The 12,174-nt window shown below is 29.5% G+C and overlaps 4 protein-coding genes and 1 pseudogene across 5 annotated transcripts in view; 3 read left to right on the plus strand and 2 right to left on the minus strand.

The window, feature by feature from the left end:
• LOC149877959 (uncharacterized) overlaps window positions 1–12,174 on the minus strand; it is a 222,343-nt gene that overhangs the window by 128,303 nt on the left and 81,866 nt on the right. The window lies entirely within an intron of this gene.
• The window catches only part of LOC149877968 (uncharacterized), a 56,219-nt pseudogene continuing 48,982 nt past the window's right edge, over window positions 4,938–12,174 (plus strand).
• Window positions 5,726–7,404, plus strand: LOC149877969 (uncharacterized). The gene is made up of 2 exons (XM_090074263.1): window positions 5,726–5,732; window positions 6,072–7,404. Exons 1-2 carry the CDS (start codon window positions 5,726–5,728, stop codon window positions 7,145–7,147), a joined length of 1,083 nt encoding a protein of 360 aa, XP_089930389.1. The 3' UTR covers window positions 7,148–7,404.
• LOC149877970 (uncharacterized) lies at window positions 7,229–10,447 on the minus strand. Its single transcript, XM_090074154.1, has 3 exons — window positions 8,522–10,447; window positions 8,383–8,424; window positions 7,229–7,968 (listed from the first exon to the last, which is right to left on the minus strand). The coding sequence occupies exons 2-3, from the start codon at window positions 8,405–8,407 to the stop codon at window positions 7,610–7,612; spliced, it is 384 nt and encodes a 127-aa protein (XP_089930280.1). The 5' UTR covers window positions 8,408–8,424; window positions 8,522–10,447; the 3' UTR covers window positions 7,229–7,609.
• LOC149877971 (THAP domain-containing protein 5-like) lies at window positions 11,022–11,909 on the plus strand. Its single transcript, XM_090074157.1, has 2 exons — window positions 11,022–11,687; window positions 11,812–11,909. The coding sequence occupies exons 1-2, from the start codon at window positions 11,492–11,494 to the stop codon at window positions 11,859–11,861; spliced, it is 246 nt and encodes an 81-aa protein (XP_089930283.1). The 5' UTR covers window positions 11,022–11,491; the 3' UTR covers window positions 11,862–11,909.

The following is a 12,174-nucleotide window of genomic DNA, read 5'->3' on the forward strand; positions in this document are numbered from 1 at the left end:
GTTGGGATCGAAGCTTGTGGCGTTAGGATTCCTTGGATAGGAATGGGCGAGGTTTGGGAATAGTTTGGTTAGGAATGGGCAAGGTTTAATCGTTAAAGGGCTATGGTTTTATTTGCCGTCTTCAGTATATTCTGTTACATAATAAAACTAAACAAACGTTCTATTAGTGTGTAATGGTTAGCACTGTTTTTCTCATAACTTTTATATAATACAAATAATTTTCTCTTACGCTTCTCGCAGTGTTCAAAAATGTTTATATCAATTACTCCTCTTTTTTTATTACAAATATCTCTTCTTTTTTTTTTTTAAATCTTCTTCTTTCCTTCATTTATTCAACTGCTTATTAAACTGCCTGTTCATCAAAGTCTTTTTCTCATCACCAAACTCTTTCTCTTTTTAAATTTCTTCTTAAATTTTTCATAAAACATTTTCTTTAAAACTTCGTCTTCTTTTCTTCTTCTCTCCTTCCAAATATGTTTTAGCTCTAAAGTAAATACAAATCCCTTTTATAGTTCTACCGTCACTCAAGCATTCACTTCATTTTGTTGTTCTAACATAATTACTTTTGTCTAGTATTTGCTTCTCTAAAAGTAATGTATCTATTTGTTCTTCTTGCATGTTCAATAAATTTTCTTTTCCACTTGTTATAAAACCAAAACTTTTTTAAATGACTTTTTCAGTATTTATAAAGATTGAAACTTTACAATAGCTTTATAGTTGCTTAATGGTTGTGAGAAAATTTCTTATAAGTTCTGCTAAAACTTTTATAAAAGGTTGAGTTTTTACCATAGCTAAATGCTTGTTTGATGGTTGTGAGAAACGTCTTAGTAATTTCGTCCACAATTTTTACAAATGGGAGAAACTTTATAATAGCTTAATGGTTTGGTATCTGATTAAAAACGAGGTGATGCAGCTTTGAAACGAGGTGATGCAGCTTTAAATTTATTAACCATAATTTTGACTTTAAGTAGATGGTAGGGTATATGTTTGAAATTACTATTCGATTTCTTCAGCAAAAGTAAAGTTGAAATACAGCTTAATAATTGAACCTATAGTTGAAAATAGCTTTTTTTTAAAATTCTGTTAAAACTTTTCAATTATAAATTTAAACACAGCTTGGTGGTTAAACATATGGTCAAAATAGGTTGAGCAAAAACTCGCATTTTACATCTACCAAAAAGAACAAACCTTTATGCCTTCATGTAAACAAAAACTGATTACTTCGAAATCAAGCTTTCTGTGTGCATCAAATGTTACATACATTATAATTCATTCCGAGGATTGTGTAAATCTAAAACGGCTATTTTCATTACCACACAAATCAGCTGAAAAATTTTTTGCAAAGAACATTATGAGGAATTCTATATTTATTGTTCAATGAAAATTCGTCTTTTCAATTACTTTTTTTCTTTAATATTATCAAAGATTTAATATTATTAGAGAATATCCAAAAATTCTATTAAAAAATTAAAATTCACAAATAGGAGAATCGCATGTTTCGCAAGAGTAACACGTTTTATGGCTTGTTTATCTGTCTTGCAACTTTTTTGCTACTCGATTACTAAAAGGTCAGATTTAAAGAGTTTATAACAGCTAAATGTCTTTTCTTAATTGCCATCACATTTGCTGTCTTTTTATGCCTCTGTTACTAAAAGTTTTTTACGTATCGAAAGAAAGAAAAAGTACACAAAATGTGTGTGTGTATGTGTATATATATATAAATATATATATATATATATATATATATATATATATATATATATATATATATATATATATATATATATATATATATATATATATATATATATATATATATCATATCATTTCATAAAACTATTTTTCATTGGTTTTTGAATAGGATAAGTTTTTGCTTTAATAGGATAAACTGCTTCCTAAGCTTTTTTCCAGTTATTTTAGCAGTTTGTTCTTTACCCAGGTGATAAAAACGTATTTTTGCATAGCTTTCTGAAATAAGTTTAATCAGTGCAATCAAATTGTTATCAGTTATAGCTGAGTCAAACAAACGAGAAGTTTGTTCATTAAATATTTTTAAGTAATCAACTGATCTTAAAACAGCACTAGTAATGGCATTTTGAATTCCTATTTCCTTTGGAAGGTTGCCATTTATTGAGGAAAGCAACCTTTGGAAACATCTTTCAGTTTCTTCGCATATGATAACAACTCTTTTGGTTGATTTAATTAAACCTCCTCTGTCTTTGAATTTTAAAAAACTGGTTTGTTCGAAATGATAATAAAGTACTAATGCATTCCGACATTTAATGCAGATTGTTCTTTGTAAATTTATGTATCATAGATTTTTTGATAAAATACATAAAGTTGATGTTTGATACAAAATATATGTTATAAAAAAATTCCCTTAATAAGTCGTTTTAAATAACAATTGACTCAATCATTGAGAGCTGAAATATTACAAAGAATTATATATAAGTAAAACAATATATATTAAAAAATAAAATTTTCTATTTAATATTCTTACTAAATACAATATCCATTAATTACATTTATGTATTTAATAATCCTAGAAGGAACCCCTGAGTTGTGTGTACTCACAGCACTCAGCTAATAGTTCATGCAGCATGTTCATATCTGGTATCTTGCTAAAAAATTGAAAATATAAAATTTGTCAAAATTGTAAGTAGAAACCACTGCCGCTTACCATACAGTTATGTTATGAACCTTCTAGCACACTTTATTGTGTAATTAAGAACTAAAAGGTACATAAATTATGCATGTTTAATCGTAAATTGCACTTAAAAAGTATATCGAATATTTTGTACTTTGATATTTAAATAATTTCTTTGTCTGATTTTTTTAGAAATCATTTAATTACTTTAGAATTTTTAAAACTTTATTTCATAGTGTAGTTTTTCTTTCAAAACTCAGCTTAATTATTTTCTTTCATATTTATGTAAAAAACCTCATAAAATGTACATTGGTCACCGCTGGGAGCGCCCATCGCCGCCGCACAGTGAGTCAAAATCCATAAAAAACGGCAAAAAAATCCCCAAAATAAAAGTATTGCTGGAAATTAATTAATTTAATTATAATGTTACTAAATACCACTAAAAGTCAATAATCATTTTTTTTGTGAACAATTTTCAAGATTTCACCAATTTATACGCCTTTTTCCGAGACTTATTTATTTTATTTTATTTATCGGAAAACTCGTTCAAAAAAATCTAGCTTTTGAGTCACTCTTTTAAGATTGACATGGGTAAAAACAGTTCAAAATTTAATTTGAAGTCATATGTTTAAGATGTTTGGCAACTACTAACAACAATTTTGACAATAAATTTTGTTTTTAGTTTTTCATTACTGAGATCTCAAAAATGTGTCATAAATTGATTTTTTTAAATTAGTTTAATTATGAGTTTAGTTTAAAAACTAAACGGTTCCACTAGATTCCATGGTAGTTTTAATATTTTCCCATTAATAGGTATATATGAAAGCAGAAGAAATAAAAATCATTTGCCCAAACTTGCCCCAATTAAAATAAGACCTTTCAAATACTTCGGTTTTTTTGTGTTTTTTTTTTCGTTTTTAATTAAAACTTGCCGTATAAAGTAGCGAATATAAGTTCATTGCTTTCATTCATTACACAAACTATACATTTAGTTCCTATTAGTAAAAAAACTCATGCTCTTGCAGATGGTGCTAATTATCAAACCTCAAAAACCAATATATGCAACGTGTGATGGCATAGTGCATGTTTTAAAATTAAAACTTGTGTATAAAATAACCTAAAATAGTTCATTGCTGACATTCAACATGAAAAGAATACATTTAGTTCTTATAATTCAAGAGTTAGGAATTAATCATGATAACTTACTCGAGGCTCTTCTACGTGAGTTTTGTAGACTGGAGGGTCTATACTATGAAAGTATTAAAAAACCTGAAATGATAAATCTAAAGAAAACTCTAATAATATTTAAATGTAAATTCCGATCAAAGTTGCGGAAGTATGCAAAAACCTTCTCTAGACTTTAAGAACACGAGCGAACTTGAATGAACAAAGATATTACTGTAAACAAAAAAAATGTTGCATCAGGTTCAGGTAGAAAGTGCAAGAACTGGGAAGATTTAGGTGATAGAAGCAGAAGATCTAAGGTATTAATAAATAAATTAAATTCAACCCAGTTAAAAAAATAGTTTACAAGCTTAAATATTAAATATTATCTTGTTTAAGGTTGCCAAATTGGCTGAACATCCTGCTGAAGCATTGGCATTAGCTTCAATAAAAAAAGCCACTAGAGATCCTAGCAAAAAAGACTTTGTTGATCTTGTGAAAAGTGCTACAAACTCTGAAAAAGATAAAATCAAAAAGATAAATTTTCCGATTAAAATGAAAACCGAAGATGCCTTGAGCTTAAAAATTCAGTGTGACATTTCTGATGAACAGTATCAAATTAATAGAAATTCATCGATAATACATAATGCAGATATTTATCCTTCACTTCATGAAATTAAGAATGAGAGACACAAATGTTATCGTGAGGCTTTAATTGTGACAGAAACATCTGCTTCAACTTCTCTACAGGGTATGTTTAATCATACTCTGACAAGGATATTAACTTTTACGGAATGCCAAGACTCTATGAGAATGTTTGCTGAAATTGGGGGGAGGTTTAAAGGTCTACTTCATTTTAAAGGTGGTTTTGATTGTGCCTCCAGTCAAAGTGTCTATAAACAAAAATACACTGATACAAATATTGGTGAAGCCCAAGCTAATGAACAAAGTCTTTTCCAGACAGCTGTTGTTCCACTTAAATTAACCATCATGAACAAAAAAGTATGGTTAAATAAAAAGCCCTCTAGTACACATTACTGTAGACCCCTCCATTTCCAATATCAAAAAGAAACGGAAGAATTGATAAGAAATGAATATGAACTTTTAAAAGCAGAAATATATAGACTAGTCAAGTTTGAAGTAAAGTTAGAAGTAGAGGAAGGCAAACCGGATATGACTATCACATTTAAGTTCAAACTAGATTTAACCATGTTTGATGGTAAAGTGGTTAATGCCCTCACTAACACTCTGTCCTCGCAAACATGTAATGTTTGCGGAGCTAAGCCCAGTGAACTTAATAACCCAGCATTGATCAAATCTAAACCAATCAATGAAAAAGCTTTATCTTTGGGTCTTTCTACTCTGCATTGCTGGCTCAGATGTTTTGAATATATTTTACATTTAGGATATAAATTAGACATTAAAAAATACTTTGCCAAATCCCCTGCTGAAAAAGCATTAGTAAAGAGTAAAAAAACGAACATTCAACTGAGGTTTAGAGAAGAGCTAAGTCTTATAGTTGATATGCCCAAACAGAGTTTTGGCAACACTAACGATGGAAACACTGCCAGAAGAGCATTTGAAAATGCTGAAACTTTCTCTGATATAACGGGAGTGGCAGTAGATGTAATTATTAGATTGAGGACAATCCTAATAGCAGTATAGACGGGTTGCGTGATGACGCGTTTTGTTTTTTTTTCCCAGTCCCACGCGGTTTCGGCAGTATAGAAAATAAACAAACAACCGCATAACTAGAGTTTCATTCTGCTAATATAAAATTTAAATTTAGTATATTTTATATATTATTTAGTATACTAATTTATTATATCATAATAAATTTTATATATATTATTTAAATAGCTTCAAGAAAATTTATTATGTGGAAGAAATCAAAATATTTTCTAACTCTTAACAATGAAGAGCAAGTAAAATACAAAGAAAAATTAACTCTTGGAAACGGATCGGTCTTGCCAGATCCATATCAATTGATGACTGGCAAAACAATGTGACACTGCTCCCTAATATATCACTTGGTGTTATACAACTCTACCTTATTGACACACCTAGTCGATTCACCAGAGAGAATATAAGAGCATATAAGTCTTTAGAAGCATACAACTTCTTTGTTTCTGGGCATGTTCATGATGTTTTTTATCATAAAATCAAAAACACTGACTACTGTTACTTGAAAACTAAGGTAATGTATTAAAGAAATTATTTAGTAACTGTTTACATTTTTTTAAATTATGGTTGTTCATAGGTTCTACCAAGTCTGCTCTATTGTTCAAATTACAAGCTTGTGTTCAACTGGAACTAAATGAGGAAACAGCATGCACAAGTAAATTATGCAATTGGAACAAATCAAGAACTAAGGCTGAACCAGTCCCATTGAAGTATATGAACCTCAAGCGGCCAAAACATAATGCAAAAGTGCCATGTATAGAGCCACCTGCTAATTACATGCTTAAAGGATTCACAACACACCACGGTGCCCCGATTTCACAAGAAGGTAAAAAAGATTTAGAATCTCTTTTTAAGATTTCACCAAAAGCAGCAGTGTTTACATGTATAAGCTGGTTATCAAGCACTAGTTATAATAGTGAAACAGATTCAGCTGATGAAAATGACCGCACAAATTTGCCAGAGCCCTTAACCTATTTATACGATCCATCAATTGTTAGTAACTCTTTAGATGAAGTTAAAAATATTTCAAAACAGCGTTTTAGTAAGTATAAAAAGTTTAGTTATCAAAAACAATTTGAACAACTTGCTATGGTTACTATGACACAAAGTGATGATAAAATTTGGCACTTACATAGAGCAGGTCGTATTACAGCTTCAATATCAAAACAAGCATTTTGCACTGATATTGAAAACCCATCATTAAATTTTATTTATGAAATAATGCAGTATAAACAAATCCCAAACTTACCTGCTTTAAACTACGGTAAAAAAAACGAGGAACACGCCAGGAAGTGCTACAACACTTTATTAGCAGCAGAGCACAAAGATTTTCGCTTGAATGGTGCTGGATTGTACATTAATATTGAAAATCCATTTTTAGGAGCAAGTCCTGATGGTTTTGTTGAATGTAAATGCCATTGCGCTGGAGTTTTAGAAATTAAATGCCCATTTAAATTTAGGAATGGTCTTGATGGATGGAAAGAGGATAAAGGAAGTCCAATTGATATTTATGGCAACATATTAAAAGAACATAAATATTACTATCAAATGCAGCATCAGATGTATGTAACAGGTAGAACTTATTGTGACTTTTTTGTATGGAGTAATGGACTTAAAAAAGGAGATACATTTTTATTGAGTCGAAAGAGATGACAATTTTTGTAAAACATTACTGGAAAAATTGAATAGTGTTTTCTTAGAAGTGATACTTCCAGAGCTATTATGCAGAAAGCAAGACCCAAAAAATGAGTTAGAAGAGAAAAAATACTGTCTTTGCCAGAAACCAAGTTTTTATCCAATGATTGAATGTGATAGTCCTAACTGCAAAATTGAATGGTACCACTACTCCTGTGTCAGTATAAAATATGCACCCAAAAAATCATGGGTTTGCCCAACTTGCAAGGATACAAAACAAGAATCAAAACAAGACTGAGCCCTAGAGTTTAGTCCTAGGGGTCTTTGTATAAATATTTCAAAGCAGTCAATAATTGAAATACAACTTCTGAAATTATAAAAATAACGAGGTAAAACTTTTCTCATTGCGATTCGGTCAGGCCAATTTATTAAAAATTTAAGTCTAGTTGCTATAACAACAATCCAACATCTAAATATTTTTCATGCCAAACCATAATTTAATGAAAACCTAAAAGCAAGATCTTTTATAAATAATCCTCTACGTAATAGCATTAAAACCAACAATAAATAGTCTACTAAGGATATTTTTTTTGAAAAGCTTTTGACATGGTTTTTAATTCTTTCAAATAGCCAGATAAAGTTTTCTGCACTTATACCAGTGTAAAATCGAACCTTTGCATTGTTTTTTGAAATATTTTTGTATGAAAACAAAAATATTTCAAAAAACAAAACGTGTGACTCCAATTTTGTAATTTTATCACACAACTGGTATAGCTCCAAATTTCTTTCCATAAGTTCTTTTTGTAGGCTTTCAAACTGATTACACTCAATCTGTGTACCTAAAGATGAATGTTACTGTAGATAAAGTTACATAAAAAATAACTTTGAAATCAAAGGAATATAAAATGAAGTAAATAACAAGTTTGTTGTTAAGAATATTGTTCTTATAATAGTTATTTTAGTTTAATCGTTAAAAGTAATCTTATTTATCTTATTCTTATTTATTTATATAATCTTAGTAAATACTTCAATAAAGTATATTAAGTAGCTTATAAGCTACAAAAGCTACAAAAAGTAAATAATGCAGGTAATAAAATTTTATTTAATTACATATTATATGCTGCATTATTTAGATTTGCGTTATTTACTTTTTGTTACATAGTATATAAAAGTATTTATAGATGTGAATATAACAAGTTATTATCAAGATCAAATAAAAGCAAAAGCAAAAGTAGAATTATAAAAATATGTACCTTTTTCAACAGTTAATGGTTCCATATTGTCTTCTGGAGAATCTAAATTAGAAAAAAAAATATAACTTTTGTGATGTGAATATAACAATAGATTATCAAGATTAATTTTATGAAAAAATTTAATTATAAAAGTATTTACCTTTTTCAAAAGTTAATAGTTCCTTGTCGTTTTTGCTGGAGAATCTAAACTAGTTAAAACTTGGGTTTTTCTTTTCTGAGCACGTTTAAAACGATCTTTTTTTTGGCTTAAAACATTGGCTTAAAACATGGTAAATCAAAAAACAATCTTTAGGATGCAAATGAGGTTCATTATTGCAGCCAGAACATATAAAATTTTGATGCTTTCTATTGACAGGAGGACTACAGACTGCACAATTTCTATTGCTTTCAACATAATTAATCAAATGTCTTGTATTGTTGAATCTTTCTTAGACTGAATTTGAAACTTGTCAAACTCTTTTTAAAAGTGTAGAGTAATCAGGCAGCATGGTAATACAAGTATTAACTAGTTCTTCAATAAGATTCTCTTTATATTTTTTTAGAGTGATTCTTTTCGAATTATTTGGACGAGTTAACAGATATAATATGTAAGAGTTATTTTTAGTTACTACTATCAGCCAATTAAAAACTTTTTTCCACCACTGAACTGTCGTTCTATCTAGATTACTGTAATATGAAACAGATTGGTATAAACCATCACAACCATTCATTGATAGATTGAACCGGTGAATAATTTCTGATACTTCTCTGACTACATTGTGACGAGAAGATAATGCAACAACATTTTTTGCAAACTTAGTAGAAACTGCAATAATAGTTTGTTTGTAGATGTTTCTACAACCTTTTTGGAACTTGATATTATCTGGAAAATTCTTGTGTTTTGTTTCTAAGGTTCCAGTGTAGTGAAATGATTTTGATATTAGATAGGAGATCAAAGAGTGTGTTATGTAATATCTATCAGCAAAAATATGGTGAACCTTTCCAAGAGGTTTAAGTAAATATTCAAAGATTTTTTGTGATTGTCCCATTCCTTTTGTGTCAGAGTTACAAGATGTATGGCTTCCAAAACACGTAAGGATGTTAAAGGCATAACCAGTAGCACTGTCACACAATCCAAATGTTTTAACATGGTATTTGCTTGGTTTGCTGGGGTTGTATTGTTTATTTTTCCATCTACCCTTAGATTTAATGACCATTTTATCAGCAGAAACATCTTCATATGGATAAAATGCTTTTGGTAATTTGCAATAAGATTTTTCATAAATGGTTCAATTTTTTCTTTTGCATGGCTTACTTGAGATGGAGCAACTTCAAATCTATTTCTAGGAAACATAAATTTATACCAAGGACTGCGATATATATCAGTTAGTGACCAAAAGTCTTTAATTGAGGGTCTTTTATCTAACCCATTGCAACCATGACACTGATAAACTTAACAAGATCATATTTGTTAATTGGGGTTACTTACCAAGAAGAAAATAAAGGGAAAAGAATTCATAAATCTAACTAATTCATCTTATATTTTGTCACTAGAAAGTTCTTTAAAACAGTCTAAAATAGTTGAGTTTTCATCGAGACTTGCATTGACTCCAGGTCTATTACAAGGACAAAATCGAAATGAATGTGTTGGACTATCGTTGAATCTTCTCCAAGAAGTACCCATGAATCAACATTGTCACAATTAGCAGATAGACCAGCTTCTAAATCTTCTGAGCTAGAACTGCTTTCAGACTCACTTTCTGATTCACTATGATCTTCGTTTAACCATTTAAGCATTATTTTAGAAGCTTCATTGGCACTATACGTTACTTTCGACGACTTCATTTTGATAGTTGTTTAAAAAACCACAAACTTTGTAATATATCTCGCTATAATTTATACAATATGGCTGTTACTTTTTACTTGAAATGCAGAGGATTAAATACACTTTTTGAATAAATCAGTCGAATGAGTCATAAATTAGTACTTATATTCGAAACATGATAAATAATGAAGCCACTGATCTCAAAATATAACTGGAGAGCGTTTTCAATTGTCTTTTTCAAAAAAAATTGAAGCCTAAATTGGCCTCGTTAGACGGCGCACAGTGAGTCAGAAAGGTGAAAACGGCAAAAATTATATAACTATCATATATAATTATGTGATATATCAATATTATCGTATTTTGGGTCAAAAAATTTAAATTTTCTATTAAAAATAATTTTTACGCGTACCTATGACGCGTAAGGCGCGCGCATACGCGTGTAACTGTCTTTAAAGTGCGTAAAGTATAACCTAAATAAAAAAATCGAATTCCTTGATCCAAAATACCATATAAAAGAATACCACATATTTTTTAATCTAAATATTTCTTGTGCCTAAGGCTCGTACTACTTACGCGTATACGCGTTAGAGACTTTTACGCGCATAATGACTGACTTAATTTTAAAAAATTAAATTCCTCAAACCAAAACATTTATTAATTAAAAAGAAAAACTGGTTCGAAAAATGTTTTAATATTATATAATATTAAAATATAATAAAAACAAAATAAATATTTATCTTATCTAATTTCTCTTTCAAGGAAACAAAAAAAGAAAACCTAATACTAATAAAAAGGTTTTATTTCATTATTACAGCATTAACAAAGATAAAACTTCAGGGGTAAGTGTTTTTCCATTTTCAACCTTGTATTTTTTAAAACAAGTGTTTGATATTACAGGATCACTTCTAATCAACAAGTACTGGTTTTTCATAACATTCTTTCTAGATAGCTTGGCTGTATGGTTTAATTTAGCTTTGCGAATTTCTTTATTTAGAGCCTCTTGTGACTCTTCAGAGAAGTAACCAATTGGCAGTTCTAATGCCTCAGATATCTGCACACCATGTTCCAAGAGTTTATGAACAGTTGGGGGAATCACATACCAGCAATAGTTTTTGACTATAAGAGCTGTAGTTTCATAGCAATACTGGCCAAAACTTTCAGAGTTCAACTCATAACAGGAGTATAGACGGGTTTAAATGTTTACATTGTTTTGCGCATGCGTATTTTGCTGGCAGTATAGAAAAAACAAAGTATCGTATTTCACACACAAACTAAAGGTATTTAAACTGCAACAAACTAAAAAATATGCCAGATAATTGTTGTGCTGTTGGTTGTAGTAATGTTAGAACAAATTATAATGATATCAAAAGAAGCTTCTACAGAATACCAGATAAAAAACAAGTCGAGAAACGCAAATTATGGCTATTAGCAATTCGAAGAAAAAACTGGTCTGAAAAATCCATAGAATGTGCTAGACTTTGCAGTGATCATTTTATTTCTGGTAAATATTTATAGATTTTTTTATTTTGTTTTAATTGATCTTTTTTTATATTTACTTTGAATATAAAAAATCAAATATTAATTTTGTTAAATTGTCCTCTAATTTCAGATTTGGTTTATTATAGGAAAAAAGTCTGACAATCCTTTAAATCTTGACTATGTAGCAAGCATTTAAATGATGTCCCGTCACGCGGGAGATTGGACCGCAAAGGGTTAAAATTAATAAACAATATAAGCTCGAAATCCTAACGATAAAAACGAAAATTGAGATCATATTCGTCATCAGCAGCCTAAATTCAGTTCAAATTTTGCTTATAAATTTTTACCAGAAATTTCGCTTTGACCAGTTTCATTATCAAAGGTAAAAAAAAAAAAAAAAATGCTTTTCATGTCATAACCATAATAAACAGCTGTAATATGTAATTTTAAAACACTCGCAGTAAAAAACGCTCCGCCAACTGCATTCTTTCACGAGACTGAAACATAAG

The sequence above is a fragment of the Hydra viridissima genome, unplaced genomic scaffold (assembly GCF_058129835.1).
Source record: "Hydra viridissima isolate aposymbiotic clone 2 unplaced genomic scaffold, HvirCarnegie_v1 scaffold_16, whole genome shotgun sequence".
Lineage (NCBI taxonomy): Eukaryota > Metazoa > Cnidaria > Hydrozoa > Anthoathecata > Hydridae > Hydra > Hydra viridissima.